Here is a 16,123-nt window from a genome sequence, read left to right as displayed (position 1 = left end):
AGGGCTTGTTCACACGACCATATGGCTTTTTCTGTGTTTTGTGGGTCGTTTTTAACGGATTAGTTTTTCAAGTAGTGTTTCCGGTTCCGTTTTTTCCGTATGGCATATAAAGTATACAGTAATTACATAGAAAAAAATTGGGCTGGGCATAAGATTTATAATAGATGGTTCCGCAAAAACGGAACGGATACGGAAGACATGCGGAGTACATTCCGTATGTGTTCGTTTTTTTTTTATTGCGGACCCATTGACTTGAATGGAGCCACGGAATGTGATTTGCGGGCAATAATAGGACATGTTCTATCTTTCAACAAAACGGAATACAGTCGTTTTTTTTTTTTGCGGAACCATTGAAATGAATGGTTCTGTATATGGAATGCAAAAAACGGGTCGTATACGGAACGCAAAAAACGTTTGTGTGAACGAGCCCTAAGGCAGGGTTCACATGCAGGATGTGGTTTGGTTTGGCACAGTTATTTGGATGGTTCCAAAAAATAAAACACTGACAACAAGCAGAGATTTTGAACATGGTGAGGAGTTGAAACAAAAAGTATTTGAAAGTTGAGGAGCTTTTCATAAACTATAATTTCATAGGTAAGGCATTTGTGATAGAGGATAGGATTGGCCACTGGGGGCAGGGGATTGGCCACTAGGGGGCAGTAATCTGGTTCTTTTCAGAAAGGGGTACTAATATAAAATTGGTCTCTTCTGATTACTCAGATATTAGTTTTCAGCATGGCTCCTTATTTTATTTTTGGTCCCCACCTGGCTCCCCCTCTCATTCTTGGCCACCATAGCTCCACCTCTAATTAATGGTCTCCAGTATGATCCCCATTCTGGTCCTAAGCTAGGCTTTTTCTCTCATTCCTGATCCCCAACATGGCCCCCCCCCCCATTCTGATCCAAAGCTTGTCTCTCTCTCTCATTCCTAGTCCCCAGCATGCCCCCCCCCCCCCAATCCTGGTCCCCTTGCATAGCTCCACCTCTTATTTTTTGGTGCCCATTATGCCCCCCCCCCCCCTCATTCTTGATTCACAACTTGATTCTCTCTCTCAATCCTGGTCTTAAGATTGGCTCTCTTCCCCTTATTCCTGGTCCTCCACCTGGCTCCCTATCTCATTCTTGGCCCCCATCATAGCTCCACCTCTCATTTGTGGTGCCATTATGGTTCCCCCTCTCATTCCTGGTCCCGAACATGATTCTCCCTCTCAATCCTGGTCCTAAGAATAGCTCTTCTTATTCCTGGCTCCCTATCTCATTCTTGGGCCCCCAGCATAGCTCCACCTCTCATTTGTGGTCCCCCCTCTCATTCCTGGTACCCACCTGGCTCCCTATCTCATTCTTGGCCCCCAGCATAGCTCCACCTCTCATTTGTGGTCCCCCCCTCTCATTCCTGGTACCCACCTGGCTCCCTATCTCATTCTTGGCCCCCAGCATAGCTCCACCTCTCATTTGTGCCCCCCCCCCCCTCTCATTCCTGGTTACCCACCTGGCTCCCTATCTCATTCTTGGCCCCCAGCATAGCTCCACCTCTCATTTGTGCCCCCCCTCTCATTCCTGGTCCCCCATCTCATTCTTGGCTACCAGCATAGCCCCATCTCTCATTTGTATCCCCACTCTCATTCCTGGTCCCCAGCATAGCTCCACCTCTCATTTGTGGTCCCCCCTCTCATTCCTGGTCCCCCACCTTGCTCTCCCTCTCATTCTTGGTCCCCCAGCATAGCTCCACCTCTCATTTGTGGTACCATTATGGTCCCCCCTCTCATTTCTGGCCCCCAGCATAGCCCCATCTCTCAATTGTATCCCCACTCATATTCCTGGTCCCCGGCATAGCTCCACCTCTCATTCCTGGTCCCCCACCTTGCTCTCCCTCTCATTCTTGGCCCCCCAGCATAGCTCCACCTCTCATTTGTGGTGCCATTATGGTCCCCCCTCTCATTCCTGGTCCCCACCTGGCTCCATATCTCATTCTTGGCCCCCAGCATAGCCCCATCTCTTATTTGTATCCCCACTCTCATTCCTGGTCCTCGGCATAGCTCCACCTCTCATTTGTGATCCCCCCTCTCATTCCTGGTCCCCACCTTGCTCACCCTCTCATTCCTGGTCCCCGGCATAGCTCCACCTCTCATTCCTGGTCCCCCACCTTGCTCTCCCTCTCATTCTTGGCCCCCCAGCATAGCTCCACCTCTCATTTGTGGTGCCATTATGGTTCCTCCTCTCATTCCTGGTCCCCGGCATAGCTCCCCTCTCCATTTTCCCCCTAACTGCTGCCAGTGACAGTCTGCAGGTAAGTCACTTTAGGGTAGAGCCCATAGCAGCCAGCCCTGCATGATCATGGCGCTGGATTACGAAACCTTCTGGATTATCTGACTGTAATATTTATGAAGAAAGCGGAAACGTCATGTACAGTTTTCCCATATGTCTGTGTTCAGCAGCCGCTCCCCCGCTGTTATGTCACCATTAGGCATGGATGCCCTGGGGTTAACAGTGTTCTTCTCGTCTCACATGGAACAGGAAAGTACTGTAGAGCCATCAGCCACGCCTGTTGTACCTTCAGTCGTTACATTATGTTCTGACTCCGCACGTGGCTGTCCTACAGGCTGTGCCAACCTGCACTGTAAAAAAAAAAAAAAAACTTGGCACCCAGCACCCGTGTACGAGAGGACACCGGTCTATTGGGCACATCACCCAACTCCAAGGTTCAGGGAGGACAGCCATACACAAAACACTTTTCTAATCCGCCATACGGAAAGACCAGAACCGACGGATCTGCATTCTTCTACTACACAGTGCTGCTGTTTCTCACTATTTTAAAGATCTCTGCTTGCGGTCAGTGAACAGAACCATTCTTGCGTAGGCTGGAAACTGGTACAAACCAATACTTTTCACAGCTGAGGCTTTGATAACACGCTGCAGGGCGAACGCCCCTTTAATAATCTCCCCCCCCCCCCCATACCACACATAGACAAGAGATTTCACGTGGATTTGAATACAAAATTTATTTTCATTTTTACAAAATAATGGTAAAACAAAAAAAGACCTCGCTGAGAAACAAGCGGAGAACTTGCTGTTATTCCGCGGCTTTCCCTCCCCCAAGTCCAGCAATACTCTGTGCTGCTGTGAGACCCACGCCCACAGCTCCTTCCATTGTCTCTGTGACCTCCCACTCCTCGTATCCGGCAGCCTTGTCCCAAGTAACAGCATGCAATCAGTTGGATGGGCACCCGCCTCTCCTGAAAGACTCTGTGCTGCTGTGGTTATTCCTAAACTCTTGCACAAAGCGCCTGAACCATCTGGCAAGCAGGAGAAGACACCGATATACAGTCTTCCTGGCATAGTCACAGGTTTTTATTTCTGTCCGCCTCCTATGTATAAACTGCATAGACCTTCTTAGTGCATAGAGGTACTTGCCCCAATTTTAAGAAAAAAAAAAAAAAAGACCTGAACCCGACCAGAAATGAATAGTCGTGCAAGAACGCAACTCCGCATCAGCAGCAAAATGCCACAAGCCTGTCCGATTTCTTCAAACGCCATACATCAGGAGGCAGTATAAAGCTGCTGCTAGGCAAATCTCATTCAGACTGGTTGCTAGGGCTGAAAAATCCAATCCAAAGACTGGTTGCCTAGCAACCAGACTGTCAGACAGGGCTGACAGCCTTGGATTGGTGCTGTGCTGACTGTGGGGGGCAGCTGCTTTGGCTGCATTCATATCATGCCATCTCAGGCGGCAGTAGTAATCAGATTTTTTTAAAATTAAACTGAAAGAAAAAACTGAAAGCTGCGCTATGATTGGTTGCTATAGACAGTTTGGGCAAATCTTCCCCCCCCGTTTAGTGCATCATCCCTTTTAAGTTATGGATTCCTCTTCATATTGTTTGGGTTTGCAGTCTCCCAAGTAATCAGAAATATTAGTGTATATACACAATAAAACTATTAAATTTAGGGGCAGTTTTATGAAAACTGTAATTGCAACCAATCACAGCACAGCTTTCATTTTTCCAGAGCACAAAAGCTGCGCTCTGATTGGTTGCTGTGGGCAGCAAAGGCAAACTGAGCTCAGGTAAAACAAAAGCTCTGCTCTGATTGGTTGTTACTGGCAGCAATCAGAGAGCAGCTTTTGTGTCTTAACCTGCTCTGGTAAAATGAAAGCTGTGCTCTGATTGGTTGCTCTGGTCAGTAATAGCAAACTGAGCTGAGGTAAAACGAAAGCTCTGCTCTGATTGGTTGTTATTGGCAGCAATCAGAGAGCAGCTTTCACTTTACCTGAGCTTGTATGGCCAATAACAACCAATCAGCGCACACCTTTAGTTTCTTAACCTGATGTGGTAAAATGAAAGCTGCGCTCTGACTGGTTGCTATGGGCAGCAAAGACGTTTTTTTCTTTTAGACAGTTCCCATATTTGCACATGAGGCCTCCGCCTTTCAATCCCCTATTATGCCTACAGTGGAGTAGAGACAATACCCATAGTGGCTGCATTTTTATCTGGTTGCTATGGTCAACTACTCCACGTCCTATTTGGACTTCAGTTTACACGTAATCTTCTGAAGACCGCATAAATACCAACATTTTTGTTGGCAACTTAGGGGCATTTAAGCCCTGCCCAGATTCCACTGGGAACACCCATAAAAGAGAGGGTGCCAAGTTTTAACATGTAACCCAACACTGATCGTGAGGCTTGTAAGGAGAAAGCAGTAGGTGGAGATCCCAAATTTCCCAGGATTTTCATAGACAATCCTGGCCTGAAAATGTCTGGGGCTTATGTGAACCCTGCCCAGAAGTGGGTGACCCTATGTGGGTTTGGGAAATGTCCATAGGGGGGTTGACCTGTAAGTATTGAGATGTAGGAGACCCAACCCTTGGCATCTCAGTCCAGGAGGTGCAGTCCGACATTTTGTGAAAGCTTCAGACCCTCAAAAGGTTCTGAAATATTGCCGTTTATGTGAAATAAGACACCATATTTTTATCAGCATGCCCAGTTCCCCACCCCAATGTCTCAGGAAAACAGGGAAAACTTCATGGAGTGAGTTCCTCGAAAACAAGAAAAAGACAACCACGACACATCCAACTTTTTGTTTTCTTGTAATGTTCCCCTTCGCCTTGAAGCGTAGGGGGTCATTTGTCGGATCCAAAACGGGGTGGTTTGGATCATATTTGGGTGAAGAGTGTTCTTCTAGACTGGGAGACCCCGTAAGGTCGAGTTTAAGTATTGTCTCCTTCAGGTCTATGAGTACATGTTGGTATCAGGGGCAGGGAATGTGAATGGGCCTTGCAGGCCTTCAGACTTTGTGTGTTGGCAGGTGGGGCGATGGCCGGAGCACTTTGGCTGCGGAGAGGAAGTTCCTCTCGGTTCTCCCGTCTGAAGCTTGTAGGTGCGATGGGCTTTTCGGCCTCCGACACGGTAACGGGATGAGACAGTGATGATGGCTGATTGTTCTGCACAACGAAGATGATGCCACAACTGGGGGCATTGGGTCCAAACAACTCCTGGCCTATGCTTCGCTTCAGGTGATGCATGTCGACCTGGCTGAGGGGTGGATTACAAATGGGAGCTGTGTGCATCCATGTCAGGTTCATATTGGGCCACTGGACCAAAACCGGAGCCCTTTCTTTGCAACAGGCACAATCAGAGTGCAGCGGGGCCTGGGGTGGATGGTCAGGTGGACTATTCATGGAGCAGCTGCTTGGTGATGGCACTGTTTGGCAATTTTTCTTCTCTGTGTATGAGATGTCTGGATGCTGCATGGGGAAAGAGGAAAATCAGCGACTACTTCAAGCAAGGACAGAAGAAACAAAGAGCGGCAAGTACTAGTGAGTGTCGTTACCTTGGCCATTTTATATCGGGGTTCATCCATATCGTAGTCTGAGGATGAAGATGAAAAGGAGGACTGGGAGCTGGTGACCTTAGGGAACCAAATCTTCAACATCATTTCCACCTGTAGAAGTGTGCCCAGGTACCGCTCTCTGGAAAGCAACAACATGGGAGTTACAACCTGAGTTTGATAGAGAGTAGGAAAGGGCTGAGTGAAGGAGGAGGTGGTGCATATATAATGGTGGGTAGTGAGGAGGTGGCGTGTATATAATGGTGGGTAGTGAGGAGGTGGTGTGTATATAATGGTGGGTAGTAAGGAGGTGGTGTGTATATAATGGTGGGTAGTGAGGAGGTGGTGTGTATATAATGGTGGGTAGTAAGGAGGTGGTGTGTATATAATGGTGGGTAGTGAGGAGGTGGTGTGTATATAATGGTGGGTAGTGAGGAGGTGGTGTGTATATGGTGGGTAGTGAGGAGGTGTGTGTATATTGGTGGGTAGTAGGAGGTGGTGTGTATATAATGGTGGGTAGTGAGGAGGTGGTGTGTATATGGTGGGTAGTAAGGAGGTGGTGTATATAATGGTGGGTCGTAGGAGGTGGTGTGTCTATAATGGTGGGTAGTAAGGAGGTGGTGTGTCTATATGGTGGGTTAGGAGGTGGTGTGTATCTAATGGTGGGTCGTGAGTGTGTGGTATATGGTGGGTAGTGAGGAGGTGGTGTGTATATAATGGTGGGTAGTAGGAGGTGGTGTGTATATAATGGTGGGTAGTGAGGGTGGTGTGTATATAATGGTGGGTAGTGAGGAGGTGGTGTGTATCTAATGGTGGGTATGGAGGTGGTGTGTATATAATGGTGGGTAGTAAGGAGGTGGTGTGTATATTGGTGGGTAGTAAGGAGGTGTGTGTTCTAATGGTGGGTTAAGGGGTGTGTGTGTATGGTGGGTAGTAAGGAGGTGGTGTGTATATAATGGTGGGTAGTAAGGAGGTGTGTGTATATGGTGGGTAGTAAGGAGGTGGTGTGTATATAATGGACGGTAGTAAGGAGGTAGTGTGTATATAATGGTGGGTGTGAGGAGGTGGTGTGTATAATGGTGGGTAGTGAGGAGGTGGTGTGTATAATGGACGGTAGTGAGGAGGTGGTGTGTATATAATGGTGGGTAGTAAGGAGGTGGTGTGTATATAATGGTGGGTAGTGAGGAGGTGGTGTGTATATTGGTGGGTAGTAAGGAGGTGGTGTGTATATAATGGTGGGTAGTAAGGAGGTGGTGTGTTATAATGGTGGGTAGTAAGGAGTGGGTGTATATAATGGTGGGTAGTAAGGAGGTGGTGCGTATATAATGGTGGGTAGTAAGGAGGTGGTGTGTATATAATGGGGGATAGTAAGGAGGTGGTGCTATATAATGGTGTAGTTAGGAGGTGGTGCATATATAATGGTGGGTAGTAAGGAGGTGGTGTGTATATAATGGTGGGTAGTAAGGAGGTGGTGTGTATATAATGGTGGGTAGTAAGGAGGTGGTGCATATATAATGGTGGGTAGTAAGGAGGTGGTGTGTATATAATGGTGGGTAGTAAGGAGGTGGTGTGTATATAATGGTGGGTAGTAAGGAGGTGGTGCATATATAATGGTGGGTAGTGAGGAGGTGGTGTGTATATAATGGTGGGTAGTAAGGAGGTGGTGTGTATATAATGGTGGGTAGTAAGGAGGTGGTGTGTATATAATGGTGGGTAGTAAGGAGGTGGTGTGTATATAATGGTGGGTAGTAAGGAGGTGGTGTGTATATAATGGTGGGTAGTGAGGAGGTGGTGTGTATATAATGGTGGGTAGTGAGGAGGTGGTGTGTATATAATGGTGGGTAGTAAGGAGGTGGTGCATATATAATGGTGGGTAGTAAGGAGGTGGTGTGTATATAATGGTGGGTAGTGAGGAGGTGGTGTGTATATAATGGTGGGTAGTGAGGAGGTGGTGTGTATATAATGGACGGTAGTAAGGAGGTAGTGTGTATATAATGGTGGGTAGTGAGGAGGTGGTGTGTATATAATGGTGGGTAGTAAGGAGGTAGTGTGTATATAATGGTGGGTAGTGAGGAGGTGGTGTGTATATAATGGTGGGTAGTGAGGAGGTGGTGTGTATATAATGGTGGGTAGTAAGGAGGTGGTGTGTATATAATGGTGGGTAGTAAGGAGGTGGTGCGTATATAATGGTGGGTAGTAAGGAGGTGGTGCGTATATAATGGTGGGTAGTAAGGAGGTGGTGAGTATATAATGGGGGATAGTTAGGAGGTGGTGAGACTATAATGGGGACCCCATAACCCGCTTACCCCATCTCCGGCTTTTGAAGAACTCCAACGATCCGCTGTATGCGATCCATGGCGACGCTCTGCTGGAAACTGCTCAGTCCTGGCAGAAGAAGGAAAACTGATTACTATCAAATCTTGTACGGCATGTCCACACATACACCAACACACAGCCAGCGATGGACCCTGGGACGGACAACTGGGAGGCTAGGTTTATCTGCCTTTCCGTGTTGCGCTGTATAATTCCTATTCTGGTAGTACAGCTTTATCCTGCGTTAATTTTGAGATCACCTATTATACTCCATTTGCATTCAAAGCTGCATTCAAACTGCAGACTGTCCATGGAAAAAGAATTGTATCTTCATCCTGCCATCTGACAAGGGAAATGCCAAACTTGGCGCCAAGCCTAACGCCGTGCTGCTGCCAACAGGAATCATGCAAATTTCTGGGTGCGGCTCTGGATGCAACCGGAGGAGTAGAAATGGGTCACCAAGATCAGGACAAGAAGAACTAGGTCAGATATCATTAGCACTCTCTGAAGGCTGTCATAACAGTAATGAATTCTGATTAGTAGTCCTGTTTGTGTCCTCTATGCCCGTACTAGACCTGCAAGGGGCTGGACATGCCAAGGTGGGATCAGACCCCCACACCACCCACTTTCAGTCTGTAAGCTACCTTGACACGCCCTTTTACATCCATCCAGCCCCCACTATGTTCATTACAAGATCAGCGCACTTCTCTCCGGATATACTCTGTGCTGCTGTGAGATCTGCCACTAGTCTCCACTCCCCTTCCTCACATCACGACACTGCCCCCATCACTTGCAGGTCCTGTCCTCCCCAATAATACATGGGTGGACAGGTCACTGCTCCTTACAAGATCAGTACACTCCTCTCCTGAAATACTCTGTGCTGCTGAAACCTCTCACTTCCACTTCCTAGAAGCCTAGAATTTCGCCGGCCCTGACTCACTATTTACATACAGACACCATCAACCACCCACGGGGCTCGCTGAGTAAATCATTGTCTAACTATTAGGATTATTACCTCGATCGTATCGTCCCCGTTTCAGTCCATTCAGAAGTTCCGTCAACGGCTTGATAAAACCTTGAAGTTCACGGCACTGAAAAAAGTTAAAATAAAAAGTTAGGCTTCAGATACAAGGACATTTGCCTGTCAGTGCCCTGGGAAAGCTGTAATGGTGGCCATATCGCTAGTCATCCTACTCTCCCGCAAGTTGGTTTGTACCCCAGGTGTCAATGTTATTGCTCTGTACCTCAAGGACATTGACTAAGACACTGATGGTGGCACTATTAAAGGGGTTATCCAATGTTTAAAACATGCCCCCCAATGCCCAGGCCCCTCATACAGATTATACACCCTGCTATCTGCGTTGCGCGGAGCAGGCTGAGACAGGGATGAGTCTCCCTAGCATGCGTGCGGGGATCAGGAGTGAAGCGGGTGCCAGGGTAAGTATAATCTATATGAGGGGCCCGGTCATTGGGGGGGCATGTTCTAAACATTGGATAACCCCTTTAACATCTTCAGAATTGTCATCACAATGGTCATTGTAGATTGAGGTCCAAGGATTTATGGGTCAAATACAAGATTTATGACAAGTACCTTCTGAGCAAATATCCGGTCTCCTTCAGATACTTTCAGGTTCAACTTCTCATCGTTCCACCAACTTGGGGGCGTGGACATCTCTGCTTTCCTTTGCCTTTTGAGTCCATGAGGAGCTTCCAACTTTTTGTCCTCTTGCAACACAAAGTTCTTCGATTGCTTGTTCTGTTTCAGGGATGACTCACCATTAGTCAGATGGCTCTGTTCGGTACATGATGTCCTTCCTTCTATGTCTCCATGGTAAAGGTGATGCTGCCTTGAACGTCGGTGCCAGAAGGTCCTCCTGGCTTGATACTCGTTCTCCAGGCGGATCAAGACCGGGTGGTCCGCACTGGTCAGCCGCGAGTTTGGGATCACGTTAGAGTTCTCATAGTCATCTTCCGTTTTGCTGCTGCTTTCCTCCATGGGATCGGCGAGGAACACGTCGAAGTCCACATACTTGCGTCCTTCTTGCTCGGTGGTGGTGGTGGAATGTCTTCCTGAACCAACTGAGTCTCCAGAAGACAAGAAGTCGGAGGAATCTGTGTCTTCCATGTATGAATCTGCAGTCTAGAGAGGGACACAAGGGAAACTGTTAGATCTACAATTGATTCACGAGACCCTCCCCAATGGAAAGAAGTATAGTCATCTTGAATTTCAACATGTCCAAATCCTTTTTCTCTCAGATTAGCCACCGCCAAAAGGAGTCTCCTTTTGAGAACACATGTACATTTGGCCATGGGTTGGAGGGGAGGAATATCTGCTGGCCAAAGCTATCTAAGGTGCACACGCATCTTAAACGGGTTCCCATTACCAACTTAAAAGGGGTTGTGTCACCTCAAGACATTGGTGGCATATCACTAGGACATTCCACCAGGTACAGGAGGTGGGACCTGCACTTATCTCTAGAATGGGCCCCCTAAAGTGAACAAGAGCACATTGCGGTTCCGCAAATGGCCAAGTAGAGCATTTTTGTTTACTTCAGGGGTCCCAATTTGAGGATCAGAGAGGTCCTAGAGGTGGGGCCTGCATCTATTAGACATTGGTGGCGTATTCTAACGATATGCCACCAATATCTGAGGTGAGCCAACAGTTTTTAAAATTGCTGTGGGACCCTCACCAATCACAACAATGGGGGACACCCGCTGTGTTGATGCGCGGAGACAGCTATGCGTCCTCGGCAGTCCCAGACGAGTTCGTGGATCGGTGGTCATGCATGCACACCACCGCTCTATTTAAGACTGTCTCACTGCTCTGAGTAGACGACCAAAAGAAATGATGTTATGTTAGGTCATCCCTGGGTGAAGTAATACCAAGTGGGGTTCCTCTGTAAGTGGAAGTTACATTTTTGTAATCTCCAATTCCTTGATCACATGAAATGTCTGATTCATTCTGCAAGGTCTGAACCGAAGGGCACTGCTTGGTGCTGGAACATTTGTCACTCCTGGCGAGGTGACACCATGCTGAAGCAATGTACAGAGCGCCAACACGTGTCGGGTGTTACTCAACAGCAATTACATTACTGGAGCAGAAAGTGAGATTGATGTTAGATCTGTCGGTATGTTCCACATCCCAACAGGAGGGGGCAGTGAGGAGCACAAGGACCAATCAGCAAAGCACGGGATTTTGCAACCGCCCTGGCTGCGCAACGTGTGCACAAAGGACAACAAATATGTAATCAAACTAGAACATGCTGTTCCCTGAGCGTATGCCAAGACAAGCGGAGGGAAGACAAAAAGTGGCAACGCCAACCTGCCTGCACAAAAACAATGGCTCATGTACACGAATGGCACAGCGGATACAAAGAACAGGCACCTACTGCTTAATTAAAGGGGGAACTCCACTTCAGTACACAAAGGGGTGACTGCACTAAGAATGTAGGAGTCCCGAAAGGCTGTGGCATTTTCTCATGTTTAAACTGCAACGCCTAAAGCCACAACCGTTCCCAAAAAAAAAAAAAAAAAAAAAAAAAAAAGTTGTCATAGCTCCGCCCCCAATGACAAATAGCTTAAGAATAGAAATGTTCTCTAGTGTACAGAACATATTTAATTATCACCTAGTCATCCTCACCATCCTGTTACAAGTTTCTTAATTGTATGTGTCCTGGCAAAATCTGGGTGACTACTAAGACGTCCGTTATTACATGGATGCTGGGGGTGGTCACCCGCCATATTTAGGCTCCTGAGTGGTCCAAAACACCAGGGGAGATACCAGATGGCACAACGGCTATTAGGGAATGTATTTTAAAGGGAAAGACACCTTAAATTGTTCCATATTACGGACATTTATCTAGGCCGAACTCAAACCGGCTGTTCCTATGATTAGGGGGTCCCCCACTGATCAAACATTTCCCAAGTCAGAACTTCACTTCAGCAAACGGACCTGAAGTGGTCACCCAAAGGCCACACCTTCTGTTGCTAAGCAACTTCTTGACAAGCCTGTGCAATCGATAACTACAGGAGGCAACTTGTGATTTTTAGTGGACTTCCCCTTTAAGAAACTCAAACCTAGAGGTGCACAGAAGATTACTAGAGTGAATTTTTCCTCTGTCCGCCCTTCGGGGCAGTGGAAGGTCCTGGGTTCAAATCCATACAGAGAGGGTTTATGACTAGACTACCACTACAGCTCCACTGAGGTGAAACGCGTCAGCTGAACCACAATTTGTCAGGTGCGATGTAACACGCAGACCCGTGGATCAGCTGCCACGTGGTCACTAGACGGCTCGTTATAACAGGTGTGGAAATCTCTGCTGTAGCTCGAAGGCTGATCCCAAATCCCCTTAGAGGCGGCCGCGCGACCTCCCTCCGCAGCCAACGAGGCTGAACGTGGAAAAGTCGGATGGAGCAGAAACTATTGTAGCGACAACGGGTTCGTGGCAGGCTCCACTGACATGGACGCCATTTTAGGAAAACCCCTTTAAGGGGTATCAAGGATTAAAAAGTCATGGCTATGTTCTTCCAGAATCAGCACCGTCACTGTCCATGGCTGATCTTCATGTGGACAGCTGTGGCACCATTTTTTGAAAGACATAACTACTATTTGGGGGCATTACTGTAGAGGGAGCACAGACGGGGGCAGTATGACTGCTTGAGGCACTAGGAGGAGCACTATTACTGTGTGAGGCACTACGGATGGCGAGTTTACGTAGAGGTGGGGAGGGGGCTAGAAAAGGGGCAAAAGAGGTTTGGCATGGCACAAGGAGCTGTCATGGTGGTCCGGATGGCGAGGGGGAAATTAGACAATCAAGAGGTTACTGGAATTAACTGCACTGCAATAACTGACATGTCTGTGTGGTATTGGGTAGGCACTGCCAGGGGTAATATGGGCACGGCAAGGTAGCATTTACTCACTGGTGAAGCCAAGTAGAAACAGCCCGAGAACCCATTTAATGATGAGGTCTAGTACTCAGTTTTAGTCTAGAGATAGCCACCCCACTCGTTACTGGAACTAATGACCTCTACCAAACACCCACTTCTGCCAAAATCTACCAGACGCCCACCTCTCTGCCAGAATCAATGGGATCGACCAGATGCCAAATTCTCTGCCTGAATCTATCAGATGCCCAACCTAATGCCAGAATCTACAGGATGACCATCTCCTTGCCAAAATCCATGTGGGCTACCAGACGCCCACATATCTGCTGGAATCAATGGGATTGAACACCCACCTATCTGCTGGAAATCTACCAGATGCCCATCTCACTCCCAAAAATCTAACAGATGCCCACCTCTCGCAGGATTCAATGGGATCTACGCCCACCTATCTGCTGGAATCAATGGGATTGAACACCCACCGCCCATCTCTCTCCCAAATGCCCACCTCTCACAGGAATCAATGGGATCTACCAGATGCCCACATCTCAGCTAGTATCAACAGGATCTACTGGATGTCCACCTCTCAGCTAGAAATCTACCAGATGCCCATCAATCTGCTGGAATCAATGGGAACTACCCGACTCCCACCTCCCTGCCAAAATCTACCAGGCGCCCACTTCTTGCAGGAATCAATGGGATCTACCAGACGACCACCTCTTGCAGGAACCCTACCAGATGTCCACCTCTCAGCTGAAAATCTACCAGACGCCCATCTCTCTGCTAGTTTCAACATGATCTACTGGATGCCCATCAATCAGCTGAAAATCCACCAGACGCCCATCTCTCTGCTGGAATCAACGGGATTTACTGGATGCCCACCTCTCAGCTGGAAATCTGCCAGATGCCCACCACTCAGCTAGAAGTCTACCAGATGCCCATCAATCTGCTGGAAATCTACCAGATGCCCACCTCTCTGCTGGAAATCTACCAGAGCCCACCTCTCTGCTAGAATCAACGGGATTTACTAGACGCCCACCTCTCGCAAGAATCAATGGGCTCTACCAGATGCCCACCTCTCAGCTAGAAATCTACCAGAAGCCCACCACTCAGCTAGAAGTCTACCAGAAGCCCACCTCTCTGCTGGAATCAATGGGTACTACCTGACTCCCACCTCCCAGCCAAAATCTACCAGATGCCCACCTCTCAGCTGGAAGTCTACCAGATGCCCATCAATCTGCTGGACTCAACGGGATCTAGCGGACGTCCACCTCTCTGCTGGGATACACCGCTCTTCTTTAGTAATGCACAATCCTGGAGAATCTTTTATTTCAACGTGTACTGTGCCACTCCTCGGCGCCTCCCCGCGTCCAATCAGTGCCAGGCCGGGCCAGGCCACGCCCCCTCCGACAAGGGGTACCACTCACATGTGAATTCATTTCATACATTATCAGGAGGAACAACAGAGGAACCACCGCACAACTCTAAGAGAAGACACCTGAGGACGGTCTATCCGCTTCTACAAATCTGTAAAGCGCGAATCGTGCAATGTACTTTAAAGGGGCACTCCGGCAGCTGCTGCAGAACCTCTTTGCGGAGAGATGTAGGAGCATTATGCCAGTCATCAGGCGGACAACCCCCCCAAATCAGAGACTGTCTCGGATGTCCCCGCAGGTAGGAGATCACAACCAAGATGGTCTACTATAAGCCCCACACAGAGCGGTCAACTCCATGAAACAGACATAATCAAGAACACAATAAAACCACAACAAGATCCGTCAACAGCAGCCGCTTGTTGGTGGTTTCCATTAACCGTTTGATGGCTCCTGACCCTAGCTGCAGTATTAACCCTCGAGCTCCCGCTTGCAGCACAACAGGACGAGACCACATGGGGGGGGGTCACATGAATACGATGGAATGTTCCTGCTCACCTCTGCGGCCGCTCTCTCCCGCGGACCGTCTCGTGCGCTCTTTGTTCTGTCCGTCAGGGCTTTGGGTGGTGCCCTCCTGGGTGACGGTCTCCTTCCCAGCAGTCTCCGGCTGTCTTGGCCGTCTCCGATCAGAAACTGCAGCATGAACCTCAATCAAAGGTCTCTCTATAGACGGAAGAGCGATCGTCTGCAGCAGGATGTCTCTGAAGAGTCAGTGTTAGAAGGGCAGATGTCTCTCGCTCTCTCAGTCTATAGAGATATCTGTCTCGGTCTATAGTAGATGTCTCTGGCTTCCAGGCGCTCTCTCGAAGTCTTAGCACTTTGCAGGCAGCAATACCTTTAGCTCCTATTCCAAGATGCAGCTGTCTCGCTCTCTCTCCCCTCACTGGATGTCTCTGGAGACAGCGGATTGTCTCTCCAGGCGAACACTTGCATACAAACACGTGTATGCCGTCACGTGTATCCCCCTGTGCGCCCGTGTCTGCCTCCCCATTGGCCAACGCTAACCTCCCTCCTCTGCAGGAACACTCGCATCCCAGCCCTTGGATTGGCTACAGTCGAAGGGGGCGGGTAAAAGAGTCGACAACGTGTCCCGATTGGTCTAAAGCTAGCGCACCACACCCCGCCCCTACATGTGGACCAGGAGAGGAGTAGTGGTGCTGCCTGGATGCAATGTGATGGGCGGGGCGATGGGGCGGGGAGGAAGAAGGCGATTGGATGGGCTTATCTAATGGGCGGAGAACGCGGTTGGCGGTGGTTTACAACGTGCACACAGCAGATGTGTGAGAGGCGCTCATTGATAAAGCCGTGCGTATAATGGGGGGATGGACTTTACCACGTGAAAAAAAAGGGGGGGGGGACAATATGGAAGTTGCTAGAATTTTAGGGTTTCGTGTGGTAAATTATTAATAATCCCATTTTCTGGATTATTACAGAGAGATGTATAAAGGCAAGAGGGGGTGTTCACATGGGGCGCATATGCTGTCAATCTGCAAAGTGGACGGGGTCCGTTTAGGTCGGATTTTCCACAGCAAAACGCCATCTATTTCCCTTCCTCTTATTGGTGCGTTTATTTTTGTGTGTGCAAATGGGGTTTTTAAAGCGGCAAATCCACCACGGAAAGCGCCTCGGCTTTCTGACAGAAATTGCGCAGCAAATTTAACACTTTCCGCGACGCG

The 16,123-nt window shown here is 48.5% G+C and overlaps 1 protein-coding gene across 2 annotated transcripts; it reads right to left on the bottom strand.

Annotated features, from left to right (window-relative positions):
* Positions 1 to 2,980: 2,980 nt before the first annotated feature.
* CIART (circadian associated repressor of transcription) lies at positions 2,981 to 15,377 on the bottom strand. 2 transcript variants are annotated; one of them, XM_044272122.1, is made up of 6 exons: positions 14,946 to 15,377; positions 9,725 to 10,273; positions 9,149 to 9,224; positions 8,127 to 8,205; positions 5,824 to 5,962; positions 2,981 to 5,737 (listed from the first exon to the last, which is right to left on the bottom strand). In XM_044272122.1, exons 1-6 carry the CDS (start codon positions 15,087 to 15,089, stop codon positions 5,201 to 5,203), a joined length of 1,524 nt encoding a protein of 507 aa, XP_044128057.1. In that variant the 5' UTR covers positions 15,090 to 15,377; the 3' UTR covers positions 2,981 to 5,200. The 2 variants fall into 2 exon arrangements, with proteins under 2 accessions (XP_044128057.1, XP_044128058.1); XM_044272123.1 differs by lacking the exon at positions 14,946 to 15,377 and adding an exon at positions 14,218 to 14,354.
* Positions 15,378 to 16,123: the final 746 nt, after the last annotated feature.

This window comes from Bufo gargarizans, chromosome 11, assembly GCF_014858855.1.
Source record: "Bufo gargarizans isolate SCDJY-AF-19 chromosome 11, ASM1485885v1, whole genome shotgun sequence".
In the NCBI taxonomy this organism is placed as follows: Eukaryota; Metazoa; Chordata; class Amphibia; order Anura; family Bufonidae; genus Bufo; species Bufo gargarizans.
The sequence above is the reverse complement of the archived record's forward strand: the minus strand, read 5'-3'. Positions and strand labels throughout refer to the sequence as shown.

What these genes read in the sequence shown, in the direction of transcription:
- CIART (XM_044272122.1), bottom strand. Translation starts at nt 15,089, where the DNA reads ATGCTGCAGTTTCTGATCGGAGACGGCCAAGACAGCCGGAGACTGCTG. An exon ending in ACGGGGACGATACGATCGAG is followed by an intron (nt 8,206 to 9,148) that starts GTAATAATCCTA and finishes TTCTTCTGCCAG; the next exon opens with GACTGAGCAGTTTCCAGCAG. An exon ending in CCCGATATAAAATGGCCAAG is followed by an intron (nt 5,738 to 5,823) that starts GTAACGACACTC and finishes TTCCCCATGCAG; the next exon opens with CATCCAGACATCTCATACAC.